The following is a 17,715-nucleotide window of genomic DNA, read 5'->3' as shown; positions in this document are numbered from 1 at the left end:
GTTTTCATAGCATCCTAGAATGTTAGATTGGATGGGACCTCCGGGGTCATCATAGCCAACACCCTGCTCAATACAGGAGTCACTAAATCATCCCAGACAGATGTCTGTCCAGCCTCTGTTTGAAGACTTCCATTGAAGGAGAACTCACCACCTCTCGTGGCAGCCTGTTCCTCTCATTGATCACCCTAACTGTCAAAAAGTTTTCTAATATCTAATCTGTATCTTCTCCCTTTCAGTTTCATCCCATTGCTTCAAGTCTATCCTTGTGCAAATGAGAATAATGATGATCCCTCAACACTGGGACAGCCCTTCAGATATTTGTAGACATCTATTAAGTCTCCTCTGAGCCTTCTTTTTTGCAAGCTAAACATTCCCAGATCCTGTCTCGTGCACGCGCAGTATGCTTTGTCAATCTGCGGGCAAAGCCGAAAAGCATTACTGCGCATGCGCCCGCGCACTTTGTCCCGAAACACAGAGAAATACTTCATTCCTGAGTGTGTCAAAGGTCATCATCAGCTTATATCCCCAAGTACCAAGATATATACAGTTAGGGCCAGAAATATTTGGACAGTGACACAAGTTTTGTTATTTTAGCTGTTTACAAAAACATGTTCAGAAATACAATTATATATATAATATGGGCTGAAAGTGCACACTCCCAGCTGCAATATGATAGTTTCCACATCCAAATCGGAGAAAGGGTTTAGGAATCATAGCTCTGTAATGCATAGCGTCCTCTTTTTCAAGGGACCAAAAGTAATTGGACAATGGACTCTAAGGGCTGCAATTAACTCTGAAGGCGTCTCCCTCGTTAACCTGTAATCAGTGAATTAGCTAAAAGGTCAGGGGTGGATTCCAGGTGTGTGGTTTTGCATTTGGAAGCTGTTGCTGTGAGCAGACAACATGCGGTCAAAGGAACTCTCAATTGAGGTGAAGCAGAACATCCTGAGGCTGAAAAAAAAGAAAAAAATCCATCAGAGAGATAGCAGACATGCTTGGAGTAGCAAAATCAACAGTTGGGTACATTCTGAGAAAAAAAGGAATTGACTGGTGAGCTTGGGAACTCAAAAAGGCCTGGGCGTCCACGGATGACAACAGTGGTGGATGATCGCCGCATACTTAATTTGGTGAAGAAGAACCCGTTCACAACATCAACTGAAGTCCAGAACACTCTCAGTGAAGTAGGTGTATCTGTCTCTAAGTCAACAGTAAAGAGAAGACTCCATGACAGTAAATACAAAGGGTTCACATCTAGATGCAAACCATTCATCAATACCAAAAATAGACAGGCCAGAGTTAAATTTGCAGAAAAACACCTCAAGAAGTCAGCTCAGTTCTGGAAAAGTATTCTATGGACAGATGAGACAAAGATCAACCTGTACCAGAATGATGGGAAGAAAAAAGTTTGGAGAAGAAAGGGAACGGCACATGATCCAAGGCACACCACATCCTCTGTAAAACATGGTGGAGGCAACGTGATGGCATGGGCATGCATGGCTTTCAATGGCACTGGGTCACTTGTGTTTATTGATGACATAAGAGCAGACAAGAGTAGCCGGATGAATTCTGAAGTGTACCGGGATATACTTTCAGCCCAGATTCAGCCAAATGCTGCAAAGTTGATTGGACGACGCTTCATAGTACAGATGGACAATGACCCCAAGCATACAGCCAAAGCTACCCAGGAGTTCATGAGTGCCAAAAAGTGGAACATTCTGCAATAGCCAAGTCAATCTCCAGATCTAAACCCAATTGAGCATGCATTTCACTTGCTCAAATCCAGACTTAAGACGGAAAGACCCACAAACAAGCAAGACCTGAAGGCTGCGGCTGTAAAGGCCTGGCAAAGCATTAAGAAGGAGGAAACCCAGCGTTTGGTGATGTCCATGGGTTCCAGACTTAAGGCAGTGATTGCCTCCAAAGGATTTGCAACAAAATATTGAAAATAAAAATATTTTGTTTGGGTTATGTTTATTTGTCCAATTACTTTTGACCTCCTAAAATGTGGAGTGTTTGTAAAGAAATGTGTACAATTCCTACATTTTCTATCAGATATTTTTGTTCAACCCTTCAAATTAAACGTTACAATCTGCACTTGAATTCTGTTGTAGAGGTTTCATTTCAAATCCAATGTGGTGGCATGCAGAGCCCAACTCATGAAAATTGTGTCACTGTCCAAATATTTCTGGCCCTAACTGTATCTATAAGGTGTTTCAGCACTTTAACCCATTCTGACATTTGTCATAATAATACGTCCCTTTGCCCTGGGCCTATCTGACCAGTGGTGTATTATTTACTGCAGGGCGATCGCCCACGCACACGGGCTGTGCGCGGGCAATCGCCGCAGGGTGTCAACTGATTCTGACAGCTGACACCCGGCACTAAGTGCCACGAGGGGTCTCACACCACTCCCGGCACATTAATCCCATAAATGCTGCTATCGAAAGTGGCCGGCAGAGGGCTAGCAGCCCCTCTGCCTTTTGATCGGAGACCTCAGGGAGTGATGCGGGGTTCCCATCGTTGCCACTACATCCATGTCACCAGAGCTAGGAAAGTTGCCGATCATAATCAGCAACTTTCCCTGTCGGTGCATCTCTATAGAAATGATCAGCCTGCAAAAAATGATAGTCCCATAGCGAGACAAAGAAAAAAAAGTTAAAAAAGTAAAAAAAAAATGAAAATAAATAAAATAATTGTGAAAATATTTGACAAAATATCAAAAATAATAAAAAAATCAAAAGATATTGTATCTATAAAAAAAATGTGTATGCAAAAAAAAAATATAAACAATAAAAGTACACATTAAATCAAAGAATAATGAGTAATTCAATAACCTAATATAAATCCATATTGTACTATATAAGGTTCAAGTAGACACCAGGAACTATAAAAATAAAGAAACTACTTGAGCACTAAAAATTCAATAAGCAAGAAAATACAAATACAAATAGTGTATAACAAGGTTTTTATTAGAGATGCCAATCAAGACAAAGTTAAAATTAAAAAAGACAAGGCATGATAAAAAACAAACCATGACCATGATATGTAATTAAAAACAGGGGGAGCAGGCCACCACAGGTAAACATGATCCAAGAGTATATAACAAATGCAAAATATTTGGAGAATTTATGACCACAATATCAACATATATATCTCAAATAATAAAGTGCTGTGCACATACTGTAGGCAGTTGTCATCCAAATGTTATTAGATAATTATAGAAAAATATATATATAGTTCATATATGGCGGTGGCCATATGTACATGAACACAGTAAAGTGTATGAGTAAATGTATTGGCCGAAATAAGTCTCCATAGAGGTTAGAATAAGGTGAGTATACCAACCAGGATTCGTGCTGACGCTGTTGCCCCCGCACCCCAACGCGCGTTTCACACGTTGCTTCTTCAGGGTGTGATGACCTACTTGGTATCACTGTGCCCGCTACGACCTAACCTATAAAACTGTCCCACTGGTTAACCCCTTTAGTGAACACCATAAAAGAAGACAAAATACAATGCAAAAAACCAATGCTTTATCATCACACCGCCAAACAAAAAGTGGAATAAAACGCGATCAAAAAGACAGCTTTGATAGCGCTGAAAACGTCATCTTGTCCAACAAAAAAACAAGCCGCCAAACAGCTCCATCAGCGGAAAAATAAAAAAGTTTTCGCTCTCAGAATGAATGATTCAAAAATAATTATTTTTTCAATAAAATAGTTTTTATTGCGTAAAAGTGCCAAAACATAACAAAACAATATAAATGGGGTATTGCTGCAATCGTACTGACCCGAAGAATAAAACCGCTTTATCAATTCTACGACACACGGACAGGCATAAACCACCCCCAAGAAAAAAACAAATTCCTGAATTGCTGTTTTTTTGTTCTTTACGCCTCCAGGTTTCTGAGCTATTGATATCTCTCATGTAATGTAAGAAGTAAGTGAAATTTTTGGCATTGTACTCTACCTATATTTCTCTGCCGTATCTCTGAAGCATGAATTGTGGTATTTCTTAAAGATTTTTTCTCCTTGGGCCCACAAACACCCGGAGCCGGCCCTGCTGATCCGAGTGTTGGATGAAACTTTGCAATGAAAGTCTTTGGGTCCGTGAAAAAAATTGGACAGCACATAGATGCTGCTCATCTTTCAGACGTTGATAGGAGAAGGTGCTGAAACTTTTTTTTCCTCTTATTGGAGAAAAACTGACGAAAATCCAACGAAACTCCAATGAAAATCTGATAGAAAAAACTCGGACTGAAACTCGGATGGATTTTGTCGTAAGAAAAAAAAATCACTAACTTGTGCATGAGCCCTAGTAATGTTTTGACTGTGTGGTGGGGAAATAGTGGAATTAAAGCACAAGTCTAAGCATTCGTCTACAGCAGTTGTGTGCATTAGGTGTCAGGATCTTCTTGGCAAAAAATGTTTAATTATTATGTAGGGAAAGATATTCTATTCTCTAGTCCAAGTATTTCTCTGCATTCAGTCACCTGGATGGCTCGCCTATCTCACGCTAACCAACAAGACAAGAAAATAAAGGATTCCGAAATATATCTTCTTTTCTGCCTCCATGTCAATGACACATAGCATACCAGTTTACAAGCAGGAAATTTACATAAACTTTTTTTCTTGTTCTGCTACTTAAAAAAGTAAAAACTTAAAAAAAAAAACACGAATAGGTAAAAAGAAAAAGTAAAAATAAATCAGGAAAAAAATAAGTACATTTTCAACGTTTTCATCAAACTTATTCAAGATCATGATATATTTGCAAATGACTGCGGTTAATGCATTGTTTTTATGGCTTCATTGCTAGAGGAAGATCTTAAAAATGACCGCTTTAATGGAGAATTTATGAAACGCAGCATCAGAATTAAAATTGTTGGAAGTGAATGAATGATGACGAGCAGATTAGCCTAGAAAAGTCAGACCCATTTTTTTTTTAAATCAGACTTCTCATTTCAGAGACACATTGCCAGCTAGGGTATGTAAAGAATTGGAACCATTTTTTAGCAATCTAAAATAATAAGCATGAAGCAACTTTAGGAATATTCTTTTTGTATTTAAGTGGTTGCCCAGCAGGTATCATGCATGTTTCCTGGTCATAAGCATAGGGTACATGTATGATACTTGCCAATGTCTCCACAGGTATATGGGTTTGGAAAATTCAACGGCGCCACCTCCCGTGCAAAAGTGAGCTTTACCGGATAACTATTTATAACGTTATAATGGTGAATAAAGTTTCGCCACTGTCTTAAATACGAAAAACAAACTATTTGAAGCAATTTTGATTAAAAGTATCTTACAATCACTTTTGTGTCTACTAGGGTTGAGCGAAACGGATCGTTCATTTTCAAAAGTCGCCGACTTTTGGCAAAGTCGGGTTTCATGAAACCCGACCCGATCCCTGTATGGGGTCGGCCATGCGGTACGCGACTTTCGCGCCAAAGTCGCGTTTCGTATGGCTTGGCGCCATTTTTTCAGCCAATGAAGGAGCGTGGGCAGAGTGATGACATAGGGGCGTGGACGCCTATCGTCATCTTGTCGCTTGTGCGCTGTAGCGATTTGCAATGTGTAACACCAGCTTTTCTGTTCAGGAACGGAGGGGAGAGAGAGAGAAAGAGAGAGAGAGAGAGAGAGAATATAAAAAGTCCCCATTGACTTTGCATTGGGTTTCGTGTTTCGGTCGATCCCCGACTTTTCGCCATAATCGGCCGATTTCACTCGACTCGACTTTAGAGATAGTCGGGTTTCGCGAAACCCGACTCGACCCTAAAAAAGTAAAAGTCGCTCAACCCTAGTGTCTACTGCTCATGTGCAGATTTATGGTCACAGGCCAAACAAAATCTAGAGTAATCAGATCCTGCAGTTATACTCCTTGCTGTCTTTTACTTCATGCTCACATTTGAGGATCAGACTACACAGAGTTTGTTTGTAGTCTGTAGCCATGGAGACGCTGTCATGCCCCTGGATTCGATTCCTTGAGTTTGTGTTCTGTAGTCGGCTTCTCTTTCTGCCGAGTCACAGGAGACACATGTTGTCTCTGGGTGTTTGGGTTCTGCTTTTCTGCTTGCAGTCTTCTTATTTTAACACAGGTGTTTTAATTTTTCATCCTATCACAATTTGGGTTCAGCTTTGTATTATGTCCACCTGCTGGCGTCTCCTGCTGGTGATAGATTCATTTGGATGTTCTGACATTCTTTTGATGTTTGGAGCCGGTCTGTGAGATTCCAACTAAAGATTTTTACTTTGCTGTTCCTTTGCTATACTTTGCACCTATCTTCTGTCTAGCATTAGGAAGTAGGTTGTTTATTTGTTAACAGTACTTTCTTGTTTATGTTTTTACTTTACTCACTTTGGTATCTTTGCTTTGTTCAGCATACTTCTCTTCTCGTCGGTAATTCACACTCTGCTCTGTCCTCTGATTCTTTAGGAGGAATGTGAAGCAACTTGTCAACATTTTAGGCAGTTTAGGCCAGAGTTGCCATTTCCTAGCCTGTGGTTATATTTATCTCTGCAACCGCAGACTCCACTAGGGACTGTAGAGTCAGAATATCTAGTCTGTACAGGAACTAGTAGGGCGAGTTGCAGTTTTTAATGTATAACATATTTTCCCTTGTGATTTGCTACACAGGCATAGCTATTCTAGGAGTAGTTAGGGGCATTCAGGGTGAACCACTATATAGTGGGGCGCCATTGAGTTATCTTAGGGTGACAACCTCCAACGTCAGGTAGGAACAGACCAGGGACAGAGTAGGGCTCTAACCAGTCTGAACAGGGATCTGTCAGGTTCAGGTTTTTATCCCTCTGGTTTGTTCACTACCCTTGTGTTTGGGCATTCATAGCAGACACATCAATTTACATCATAATGACTGCTGCTGTGGCTGGGGAGTGTTTTTGCTCAATACATGCTTACGTGACAGAAGGAAATAAATTAATTTTCTTCCGGTATCCGCACTTTCATTAAGGCGGTCGGGCAGCATTTTAATGCCACTTACCTTCAAACTAAACGTACATTTGCAGGTAAATAATGTTTTCTCAGGTGACGGGTTCGCTTTAATGAAACTCAATTGCAAAATTTATTTTTTGAGCCCAAATATATGCACTTAAGAGAGAAAAAAATGTCCCCGATGGTGGGCGACCCTCCTATGGATCTGTTAACAAATATCTATTGCTTGTCTCCATTTTTTTAATAAAGCCATGATTTGTGTCCTATTTCTTTTCAGATCCAGAAATAGTGAATGGAATCTACTGGTCGGAGTCTTTAAATAAGGTGTTTGTTGACAACTTTGACCGTGACCCTTCCCTCATATGGCAATATTTTGGAAGTGCAAAAGGATTTTTTCGTCAATATCCTGGTAAGGGGTGAAAAACACATTATTTTGACATTATATATGATGATAATTATTTTTGCTGACTTCTTTTCATGAGAAACGTTCTGAGGAAAGAAAACGTTGTGAAAAAAGTGGTGATGCCAACTTTTTGCGAAATGCAACCAATCAAAGCCGATATTGCAGTTTGGTGGCAGCTTAGAAATCCACTTTGAATTCTGCTTGTGATTGGTTGCTTTGGAATAGTTTTAATACATTCAAAGGGGCTTGCCACAAGTTCTGTAATGATGGTAGGCCCAATGAGATGAGCACAGGTGGGCTGGGAAGACTCTGTCTTGGGTATGGCTGTTGACTGTAGAGCTGACTGGTCTAGGAACTGTAGAGAGACTTTCTACTGTGAGTTCTCGACAAAGAAGACCAGAGAGCTAAGCAGAGAATCTCTCCTCCTAAAGACAGACTACAGAGTGATTGAGCTGATGGGGCAAGGAGACATTGCCCTGTACATATTACACTTTTGCTGACTGGGATTGCTGACTGACTGATTAAGGACCAATGCCGGTGTTGTTGCTTTAGGATTTGGATGCCATAGAGAGATGATGATCTTGGTGATTTGAGTTTTTTGAGGACTTCCCTCAAGAAGCCAAAGCTAAAAAAGAGGGGGTGAACTTGTTTCAATCTTAAAAAAGGTCGTCAAAATTAGATAGTCTCTTTATTGGGTTTGTCCAGTCGCAGAAGATAAGTTTACAGGCGCTCTATCTAAATCATTACAGTATGCCATGCACACACTGTCATCATTCCTCTACGTTCCCCATGTAGGTGGGCGGTCACATGAATGCATGTATGCGATTTTTCTGCTTGTGATAAGTGCAGACTAGAATTAATTAGAAAAGAATTGATAGAAAAGCAAGCGACTAGTTGACACATGTTCGCACCTCTGCAAATCGCATACATGCAGTAGCAAGAGGTGTGAACAGGACTGTCAGGTTCCTAACCTTTAAGACACTAATTATGTGATGTGTATTGTGTCTTGCGTTCCTTGTATATATATTATGTCTTGTGTGAATTTTGTTGCAATGTTTAGTAATATAGTGCGTAGTGTATAAGCAATGTATAGTGTGTAGGATGTGATAAAGTAGGATAAGACATTAGTTTAGGACTTAGGACATAATATAGGTAGTATAAGGTAGTGACTGTAGTTAGATAGTGACGTTAGGGTAAGATAGAGTTAATGTTTGGGACTAGCCCATAATAGAAGAGGTTTAATATTAGAGAAAGGCACAACTTCCTGTAGCTAGGCAGATAAGATCAAGTTAATATTCAAATAGGAAGTGTCTGTAAGTACTGCTGCCGTTAAGGGTGAACTACAGCAAAGAAGACTAAGGGACAAGCGAGTAGTGCAACCTTGAAGTGACTGAAGAGGCAGAGGGGCCTTCCACTTTGAGGAGGTACTTAGATAGGACGGCAAGGAGCCCTGAGCTTGGTGAATGGCGAAGGTAACAGGGGTGAGCGGTAGATCCAGGGTGCCAGTAGTGGTAGAAATAGGATGCCGGATCCACTGCACAAGTAGAGAGACTTGCTGATCAGGACTGTGATGACGAGGTGGGCTGTGACAAAGTAGGGCAAAACAGTGTGCTTCACCTGCCCTGGAGTAGGCCACAGTGGAAGGAAGCTATGTGTGTGAAAATACTTTACACGGTGAAGGAAATGTCCATAAGACTTTGCACCCGCTACCCCCTAAGTTACCATTCAGTAAAGGCTGTGTTTTAGAACGGGGGCCTCCTTTACTGAACTTTAAAACCTTTGGTCCTTGATGTCTAACACCATCGGCTACAAGTGACCTGTACGGGTGCAAGGCTCTTACAGCACCAACACTCAGCCAAGACCCACTCACTCATGTAGCACGCCGGGGACTTGACAATAGATGCCTTGACGGTGGCTACTGCCCAACACCACGCTACACAGTCATGGGGAATACAAGGGAAGAGTGACAGTGTGTGCATTGCTCACAGCCACAATTCAGCAGTCTGAAGTAACCACATAGATTGACTACAGACTTTTCTTCTGTGACTGGACAATTCTGAGAATGAACAACTCCCTTTAAAGAGAGTTTCTAAATTTGACATTTTTTTTTAGACGGAAACAAGTTTATCTATAAAGTTTGTTATTCCCCTCTTTTATTTTTTTTTAGCTTTGGCTTCTTGAGGGAAGTCCTCAAAAACCTTCCACCACCATCATCAGTTTATGGCATCCAAATGCCCCACTGAGAAGAATTTTGAGGAAAAAGCCACATGGACTGTGTGACAATCATCGTGAACCTTCAAACGTAAAAGGGGTCATCTCATATGTAAATGAATAGCAGATGACCTGCTGTAGCCAGAAATGGCCACCAAACACTGTGATGGAGTAGTGGTAACAGCTGATCAGTGGGGGTGCCAGATGTCAGATCTCCACCAATCTGGAGACCTATCCCAAAGATTTTAGTAAAGTTATCATGTGATGAAAACCCTTGTGGGTCACAGTAGTTTCTTAAAAGATAATAATGATCTCTAAAGCCATAATCGAATTCAAGCATTACAAAAAGAGTTTGGTTATTTTCTCTTCTTTCTCACAAGACACATATCAGACTTTTGTCTGGCTGTTAGACCACTGGCTGAAGCAGAAGCCCTTCCTGCACCGTAGGAGATCATGAACGCCTGATCCTATGCATGTATAGCTGTAAATGTAAAAGGATAATAATAAGATATGTTGCTACCTCTATTTTCCCTTGTAGGTATGGACATAATACTCGGGCATCTTCTATTCTAGCGTAGAGACAAAAATTATGACTTTACTCCTAAGAGTGTTCTTGACCTCTTGATATTTACGATAAGTCGTAGAAGTCGTATCCTGACGTATACATCAATTATTGCTATTATTTCAAAATTATTTTTACATTGTTTTATCTCATTAGACATCTTTGACTTCACCTTCTTAGGTATTAAATGGGAGCCTGATGAGAATGGTGTGATTGCATTTGACTGCAGAAACCGAAAATGGTACGTAGAGTTTTTTTTTCATGACTTTTACTATATGTACTGTACAAAATAAAAAAAAAATTAAAAATGACAAAAAAAAAAACAGCAATTTGTAACTTTCATTCAGGTACATCCAGGCAGCTACCTCACCAAAAGACGTCGTGATTTTGGTTGACGTAAGTGGAAGCATGAAAGGCCTCCGTCTAACAATTGCAAAGCAAACCGTATCCTCTATTTTGGACACCCTGGGAGATGACGACTTCTTCAACATAATTGCCGTAAGTCGCCTTTGTTTCTATATCTGCAATTTGAAACCTTTCTTCCCTTCTCCTTTTAGCACGTCGCGCACGGACCCCCGCTGGTGGCCCTGGAACGATGTCAGCACTTTAAATGCACTTATTTCAACATTCAATTGCAATTTTTCACGAGATGAGTTGAACTCTTGTAAACTCCTGTCTAAGCTCCATCGGCAGGATGAATAATGATGAATAATTGGCGCCTTTTTTTCAGTCCATTTCTTGTAATAATTAGGCTCTCAGGTGCTATTTGGAGCCACTTGCGGAACAGAATTTTTGTTTTTTGGTAACCATAAGAAACGTTCATGTTGCGTTTTCTTTATAGCTTCTTGTTTTACTTAAGAACCTCCAAACTGTTACTAATATTTTTTATATATTTTTATATTATTATTATTATATATTTATATTAATATTTTTTAGCATATTCTGCTCATTTAAAGAGTTAAAAAAGACTAAAAAAACCATCAGTTCTAAAATATATTTTCATTAATGTACAGTATGCAGTTTGCATTGTGAAATTTGGTTACAGATCTTTTTTTAGGGCATATTCACATCACTTGTCATCCAGCACGTAGACCCCTAAACTTTAATGGAACTACCCACACATCTGCTTTTACTGGTGTCCGGGTGTCAATACTTTTAATCTTAGGGAATGTACTATTCTGAACCCATTTCTGGACAAGTATCACCAATTTAATGTAAATGGCTTCATTAAAGGGAATCTGTCAGCACTGCAGGTATTTGCTATGCAATCTGGATGCAGCATGATGTAGGGACAGAGAACCCAATTCCAGCGATTTGTCACTTATTCGGCTCCTTGATGCAGTTTTGTTAAAATCCTTGTTTTCTCTGCTGCAGATCTAGCAGAGGTCAGAATGCGGTATTGTGTGTAACCCCGCCCACACCACTGATTGGCTGGTTCCTGTGCGCACTGTACATCAAAATGCCAATCAGTGGTCGAGGTGGGGTTGCTCAGATTAGCTGGACTGGCTTACACATGAAACCTAGTCCTCTAGGGATAATTTCCTGCTGATAAAACTCTGATCATTTTAAAACAGCCTAGTAAATAATATATTGCTGAAATCAGGCTCTCTTCCTCTATATTTGTCCTCCTTCACTTGTCCACATCTGCAGTACATGTGGTATCCATTTTTTTTCAACCTATGGAGCTGTTTAGAGACATTTCTTTTTTTCCGGCAGATGACAAGGGCCAATACAAATCTATGGGTCTGTGAAAAAGAGGTACAGCACACGGATTAAATTATTTTTTTATACATAACGGAAAAACACTGATGACACACTGATGGAAAACACTGATGCCAGTACCGTTTGTTCATGTCCGTGTTATATACGCATGTGTGAAGGGGGCCTAATGCTGCTCTCAGACTAAATAGCAAACATCTGCTAACACACTCCCTTTAAATATGAAAGTCTTCTTTTTTTTAACGGATCTTTTTTATTGTAACCCCAAGCACAGAAATAACCATATGATTGTTCCCTTATATATATTTAATGTGCACATAGTGGTTTATGATAGAAAAAATATCTTTACTCACCACCCGGCCCAGCCCCTCACTACTGCTTCTCTTTTATTCATTATGTGATTGCAGTTTTGGGGGTGAAGGGAGCATATTATAAATATGTTATTAATTTATTAGACTGTTTTCAGTCTGCATACTACTGTATATTATGGAAGTTTCTTCCTTTTGTAGAAACTATTAGCTGCTAATTCTGAAATGCAAAGTCAGGTCAAATATCTCCCTTATTAATCTTTAATTAGCCAGTGCATAATTACACGGAGCATTATTAGTTAGAGACATAATTACAATGTGAATGCTGTATCGCTTATATTTTATTTTATTCCTCTAGCAAAGCTAATTATAAGAATTCAGAGGAAATATGTTGTTTGGGTTCTGGCAATTAGTTATCAGGCTAATTAAGGTGGCTAAACAGCCAAACGTGATGACTAATTATAATTATTATCAGATTCAGACCTGTCCCTATGGAACCAAAAGACCTTACATATTAACGCCGTTTAGTTGTAGCATACTGGTCTGTTTGCCCATAACTATTCATGTCCTATTTTAAAAAAACAATAAATCTACAAAAGATTTTTTTCCAACATACCCCCATTTTCAAGGGGTATTCCCATCTCCAAGATCCTATCCCAATATGTAGTAGATGTAATCTATAATATAACGCTGGGAGCGTCACTCTGTCCGAAGCCTTTATAGACTGCGCAGGCGCAAGCGCCGGCGCAGTCTGGGCCTCACAGAGTGACGCTCCCGGGAGATCGCGGTGTGCGTTCACACTGAACGCACACCGCGATCTCCAACAGAGAAGCAGGGACCGCCAGGAGGGTGAGTATCGCCTATATTCACCTGTCCTGCGTTCCATCGCTGAGCGCCGCCATCTTCCCGGTCTTCGGCCTGTAACCTTCAGTTCAGAGAGCGCGATGACGCGCTTAATGCGCGCCGGCGCCGCCCTCTGACTGAACTGTCACGGCCAGGAGACTGGGAAGATGGCGGCGCCCAGCGCTGGAACGCAGGACAGGTGAATATAGTAAGTGCTGGGGGGTCTGAGCTGGCGGCGATACCGGCACCTGACCCCCACAGCGTGCCGGTGTCCCCACCTGCTCAGGCCCTCCAGCACTCGGCGCCGAGCGGGTCAGAGGCAGTATGGGGACGCAGGATGGAGCAGCACATAAGGATGGGGACGCAGGATGCAGCAGCACATAAGGATGGGGACGCAGGATGGAGCAGCCCATAAGGATGGGGACGCAGGATGTAGCAGCACATAAGGATGGGGACGCAGGATGGAGCAGCACATAAGGATGGGGACGCAGGAGGGGAGCAGCACATAACAGGATGGGGACGCAGGATGGAGCAGCACATGAAAGGATGGGGACGCAGGATGGAGCAGCACATAAGGATGGGGACGCAGGATGGAGCAGCACATAAGGATGGGGACGCAGGATGGGAGCAGCACATAACAGGATGGGGACGCAGGATGGAGCAGCACATGAAAGGATGGGGACGCAGGATGGAGCAGCACATAAGGATGGGGACGCAGGATGGAGCAGCACATAAGGATGGGGACGCAGGATGGGAGCAGCACATAACAGGATGGGGACGCAGGATGGAGCAGCACATGACAGGATGGGGACGCAGGATGGAGCAGCACATGATAGGATGGGGACGCAGGATGGAGCAGCACATGACAGGATGGGAACGCAGGATGGAGCAGCACATAAGGATGGGGACGCAGGATGGGTGCAGTGCATGACAGGATGGGGACGCAGGATGGGAGCAGCGCATGACAGGATGGGGACGCAGGATGGGAGCAGCGCATGACAGGATGGGGACGCAGGATGGGAGCAGCACATGACAGGATGGGGACGAAGGATGGGAGCAGCGCATGACAGGATGGGGACGCAGGATGGGAGCAGCACATGACAGGATGGGGACGCAGGATGGAGCAGCACATGACAGGATGGGGACGCAGGATGGAGCAGCACATGACAGGATGGGGACGCAGGATGGAGCAGCACATGACAGGATGGGAACGCAGGATGGGAGCAGCACATCACAGGATGGGAGCAGCGCATCACAGGATGGGGACGCAGGATGGGAGCAGCGCATGACAGGATGGGGACGCAGGATGGAGCAGCGCATGACAGGAGGCGGACGCAGGATGGGAGCAGCACATGACAGAATGGAGGCGCAGAATGGAGCAGCACTTGACAGGATGGGGACGCAGGATGGGAGCAGCGCATGACAGGATGGGGACGCAGGATGGAGCAGCACATGACAGGATGGGGACGCAGGATGGGAGCAGCACATGACAGAATGGAGGCGCAGGATGGAGCAGCACATGACAGGATGGGGACGCAGGATGGAGCAGCGCATGACAGGATGGGGACGCAGGATGGAGCAGCACATGACAGGATGGGGACGCAGGATGGAGCAGCACATGACAGGATGGGGACGGAGGATGGGAGCAGCGCATCACAGGATGGGAGCAGCGCATGACAGGATGGGGACGCAGGATGGGAGCAGTGCATGACAGGATGGGGACGCAGGATGGGAGCTGTTGTGAATTCCATAGGTCATTGTTGCGGAGATACGTGGCACCTGTGGTTCCATCTATTGATCCTCCTGCTCCGATTTTGGTTGAAGGGGAATTGGAGTATATAGTGGAGAAGATTTTGGATTCTCGTGTTTCGAGACGGAAACTCCAGTATCTGGTTAAGTGGAAAGGTTATGGTCAGGCCTGAGGGCTCTGGTGAGGGTTCGGTGACCCCTCCTCAAGGGGGGGTACTGTTGTGAATTCTGTGGCAAAGCTCCCTCCTGTGGTCGAGAGTGGTACTTCGGCTGGTTCTGTCTATGAGCTTCCTTTGGTGGATGAGAGTGGTACTGCGGCTTCTGAGTTTCCTTGCTCAGGTGATGAGGTTAAGTCGTTAGGTGCTGCTCTATTTAACTCCACCTGGTGCTTTGATCCTGGCCTCCAGTCAATGTTCTAGTATTGGTCTTGCTTCCTCCTGGATCGTTCCTGTGGCCTGTCTATCCTGCATAAGCTAAGTTTTGCTTGTGTTATTTTTGCTTGCTATTTTTTCTGTCCAGCTTGCTTTATTGGTTTTTCTTGCTTGCTGGAAGCTCTGAGATGCAGAGGGAGCACCTCCGTACCGTTAGTCGGTGCGGAGGGTCTTTTTGCCCCTCTGCGTGGTTGTTTGTAGGTTTTTGTGTTGACCGCAAAGCTATCTTTCCTATCCTCGGTCTATTCAGTAAGTCGGGCCTCACTTTGCTAAATCTATTTCATCTCTGTGTTTGTATTTTCATCTTACTCACAGTCATTATATGTGGGGGGCTGCCTTTTCCTTTGGGGAATTTCTCTGAGGCAAGGTAGGCTTATTTTTCTATCTTCAGGGCTAGTTAGTTTCTCAGGCTGTGCCGAGTTGCATAGGAAGCGTTAGGCGCAATCCACGGCTACCTCTAGTGTGGTGTGTTAGGATTAGGGATTGCGGTCAGCAGAGTTCCCACGTCTCAGAGCTCGTCCTTTGTTTTTGGTAATTGTCAGGTCACTTTGTGTGCTCTGAACTTCAATGTCCATTGTGGTTCTGAATTACCTGTTCATAACAGTACTGGAGGCCCAAAGTACTAATGCTTCTCAATAGAGGGAAAAGAGAAGTTCTGAGACCATTTTTTTTTCTTTGCACTGTGTTCTGTCTTTCTTTTCCCCTTTACATCAGGGTGGTTCATAACACAGGTGTGGACATGGACATTCAAGGTCTGTTCTCTTTGATGGATAATCTCACTATAAATGTACAGAATATTCAAGATTTAGTGGTTCAGAATCCTATGTTAGAACCTAAGATTCCTATTCCTGATTTGTTTTCTGGAGATAGAGCAAAGTTTTTGAATTTTAAAAATAATTGTAAACTATTTCTGTCTTTGAAACCCCGCTCCTCTGGTGACCCAGTACAACAAGTTAAGATCATTATTTCTTTATTACGTGGCGACCCTCAAGACTGGGCATTTTCCCTTGCGCCAGGAGATCCTGCATTATGTAATATTGATGCGTTTTTTCTGGCGCTCGGATTGCTGTACGACGAACCTAATTCAGTGGATCAGGCAGAGAAAAATTTGCTGGCTCTGTGTCAGGGTCAGGATGAGATAGAGATTTATTGTCAGAAGTTTAGAAAGTGGTCCGTGCTCACTCAATGGAATGAATGTGCGCTGGCAGCTATTTTCAGAAAGGGTCTCTCTGAAGCCCTTAAGGATGTCATGGTGGGATTTCCTATGCCTGCTGGTCTGAATGAGTCTATGTCTTTGGCCATTCAGATCGGTCGACGCTTGCGCGAGCGTAAATCTGTGCACCATTTGGCGGTATTATCTGAGCATGAACCTGAGCCTATGCAGTGCGATAGGACTTTGACCAGAGCTGAAAGGCAAGAACACAGACGTCAGAATGGGCTGTGTTTCTACTGTGGTGATTCCACTCATGCTATCTCCGATTGTCCTAAGCACACTCAGCGGTTCGCTAGGTCTGCCACCATTGGTACGGTACAGTCGAAATTTCTATTGTCCGTTACTTTGATCTGCTCTTTGTCTTCCTATTCTGTCATGGCATTTGTGGATTCAGGCGCTGCCCTGAATTTGATGGACTTGGAGTTTGCTAGGCGCTGTGGGTTTGTCTTGGAGCCCTTGCAGTGTCCTATTCCATTGAGAGGAATTGATGCTACGCCTTTGGCCAAGAATAAGCCTCAGTATTGGACCCAGCTGACCATGTGCATGGCTCCTGCGCACCAGGAGGATATTCGCTTTCTGGTGTTGCATAATCTGCATGATGTGGTCGTGTTGGGGTTGCCATGGCTACAAGTCCATAACCCAGTATTAGATTGGAAATCAATGTCTGTGTCCAGCTGGGGTTGTCAGGGGGTACATGGTGATGTTCCATCTCAGTCTATCTCATCATCCACCCCTTCTGGTGTTCCAGAGTTCTTGTCTGATTACCGGGATGTATTCGATGAGCCCAAGTCCAATGCCCTACCTCCGCATAGGGATTGTGATTGTGCTATCGATTTGATTCCTGGTAGTAAGTTTCCTAAGGGTCGACTGTTTAATTTATCTGTACCTGAGCACGCCGCTATGCGGAGTTACGTGAAGGAGTTTTTGGAGAAGGGTCATATTCGCCCGTCATCGTCGCCATTGGGAGCAGGGCTCTTTTTTGTGGCCAAGAAGGATGGTTCGCTGAGACCTTGTATTGATTACCGCCTTCTAAATAAAATTACGGTCAAATTTCAGTACCCCTTGCCGCTGCTGTCTGATTTGTTTGCTCGGATTAAGGGGGCTAGTTGGTTCACCAAGATAGATCTTCGTGGTGCGTATAATCTTGTGCGTATTAAACGGGGCGATGAATGGAAAACAGCATTTAATACGCCCGAAGGCCATTTTGAGTACCTGGTTATGCTATTCGGACTTTCTAATGCTCCATCAGTGTTTCAGTCCTTTATGCATGACATCTTCCGAGAGTACCTGGATAAATTCCTGATTGTATACTTGGATGATATTTTGGT

At 43.1% G+C, this 17,715-nt stretch overlaps 1 protein-coding gene across 4 annotated transcripts in view; it reads left to right on the top strand.

Annotated features, from left to right (window-relative positions):
• The window catches only part of CACNA2D3 (calcium voltage-gated channel auxiliary subunit alpha2delta 3), a 1,133,445-nt gene that overhangs the window by 521,743 nt on the left and 593,987 nt on the right, over nucleotides 1–17,715 (top strand). For all 4 annotated transcript variants that reach the window (XM_069736702.1, XM_069736703.1, XM_069736699.1 and 1 more), the window contains exons 6-8: nucleotides 7,226–7,357; nucleotides 10,305–10,365; nucleotides 10,472–10,622. In XM_069736702.1, the coding sequence (XP_069592803.1) occupies nucleotides 7,226–7,357; nucleotides 10,305–10,365; nucleotides 10,472–10,622 (344 nt within the window). The remainder of the gene's footprint in view (nucleotides 1–7,225; nucleotides 7,358–10,304; nucleotides 10,366–10,471; nucleotides 10,623–17,715) is intronic.

The sequence above is a fragment of the Ranitomeya imitator genome, chromosome 8, assembly GCF_032444005.1.
Source record: "Ranitomeya imitator isolate aRanImi1 chromosome 8, aRanImi1.pri, whole genome shotgun sequence".
In the NCBI taxonomy this organism is placed as follows: Eukaryota; Metazoa; Chordata; class Amphibia; order Anura; family Dendrobatidae; genus Ranitomeya; species Ranitomeya imitator.
Note: the sequence above shows the minus strand (reverse complement) of the source record. Positions and strands in the feature narration are given on the sequence as shown.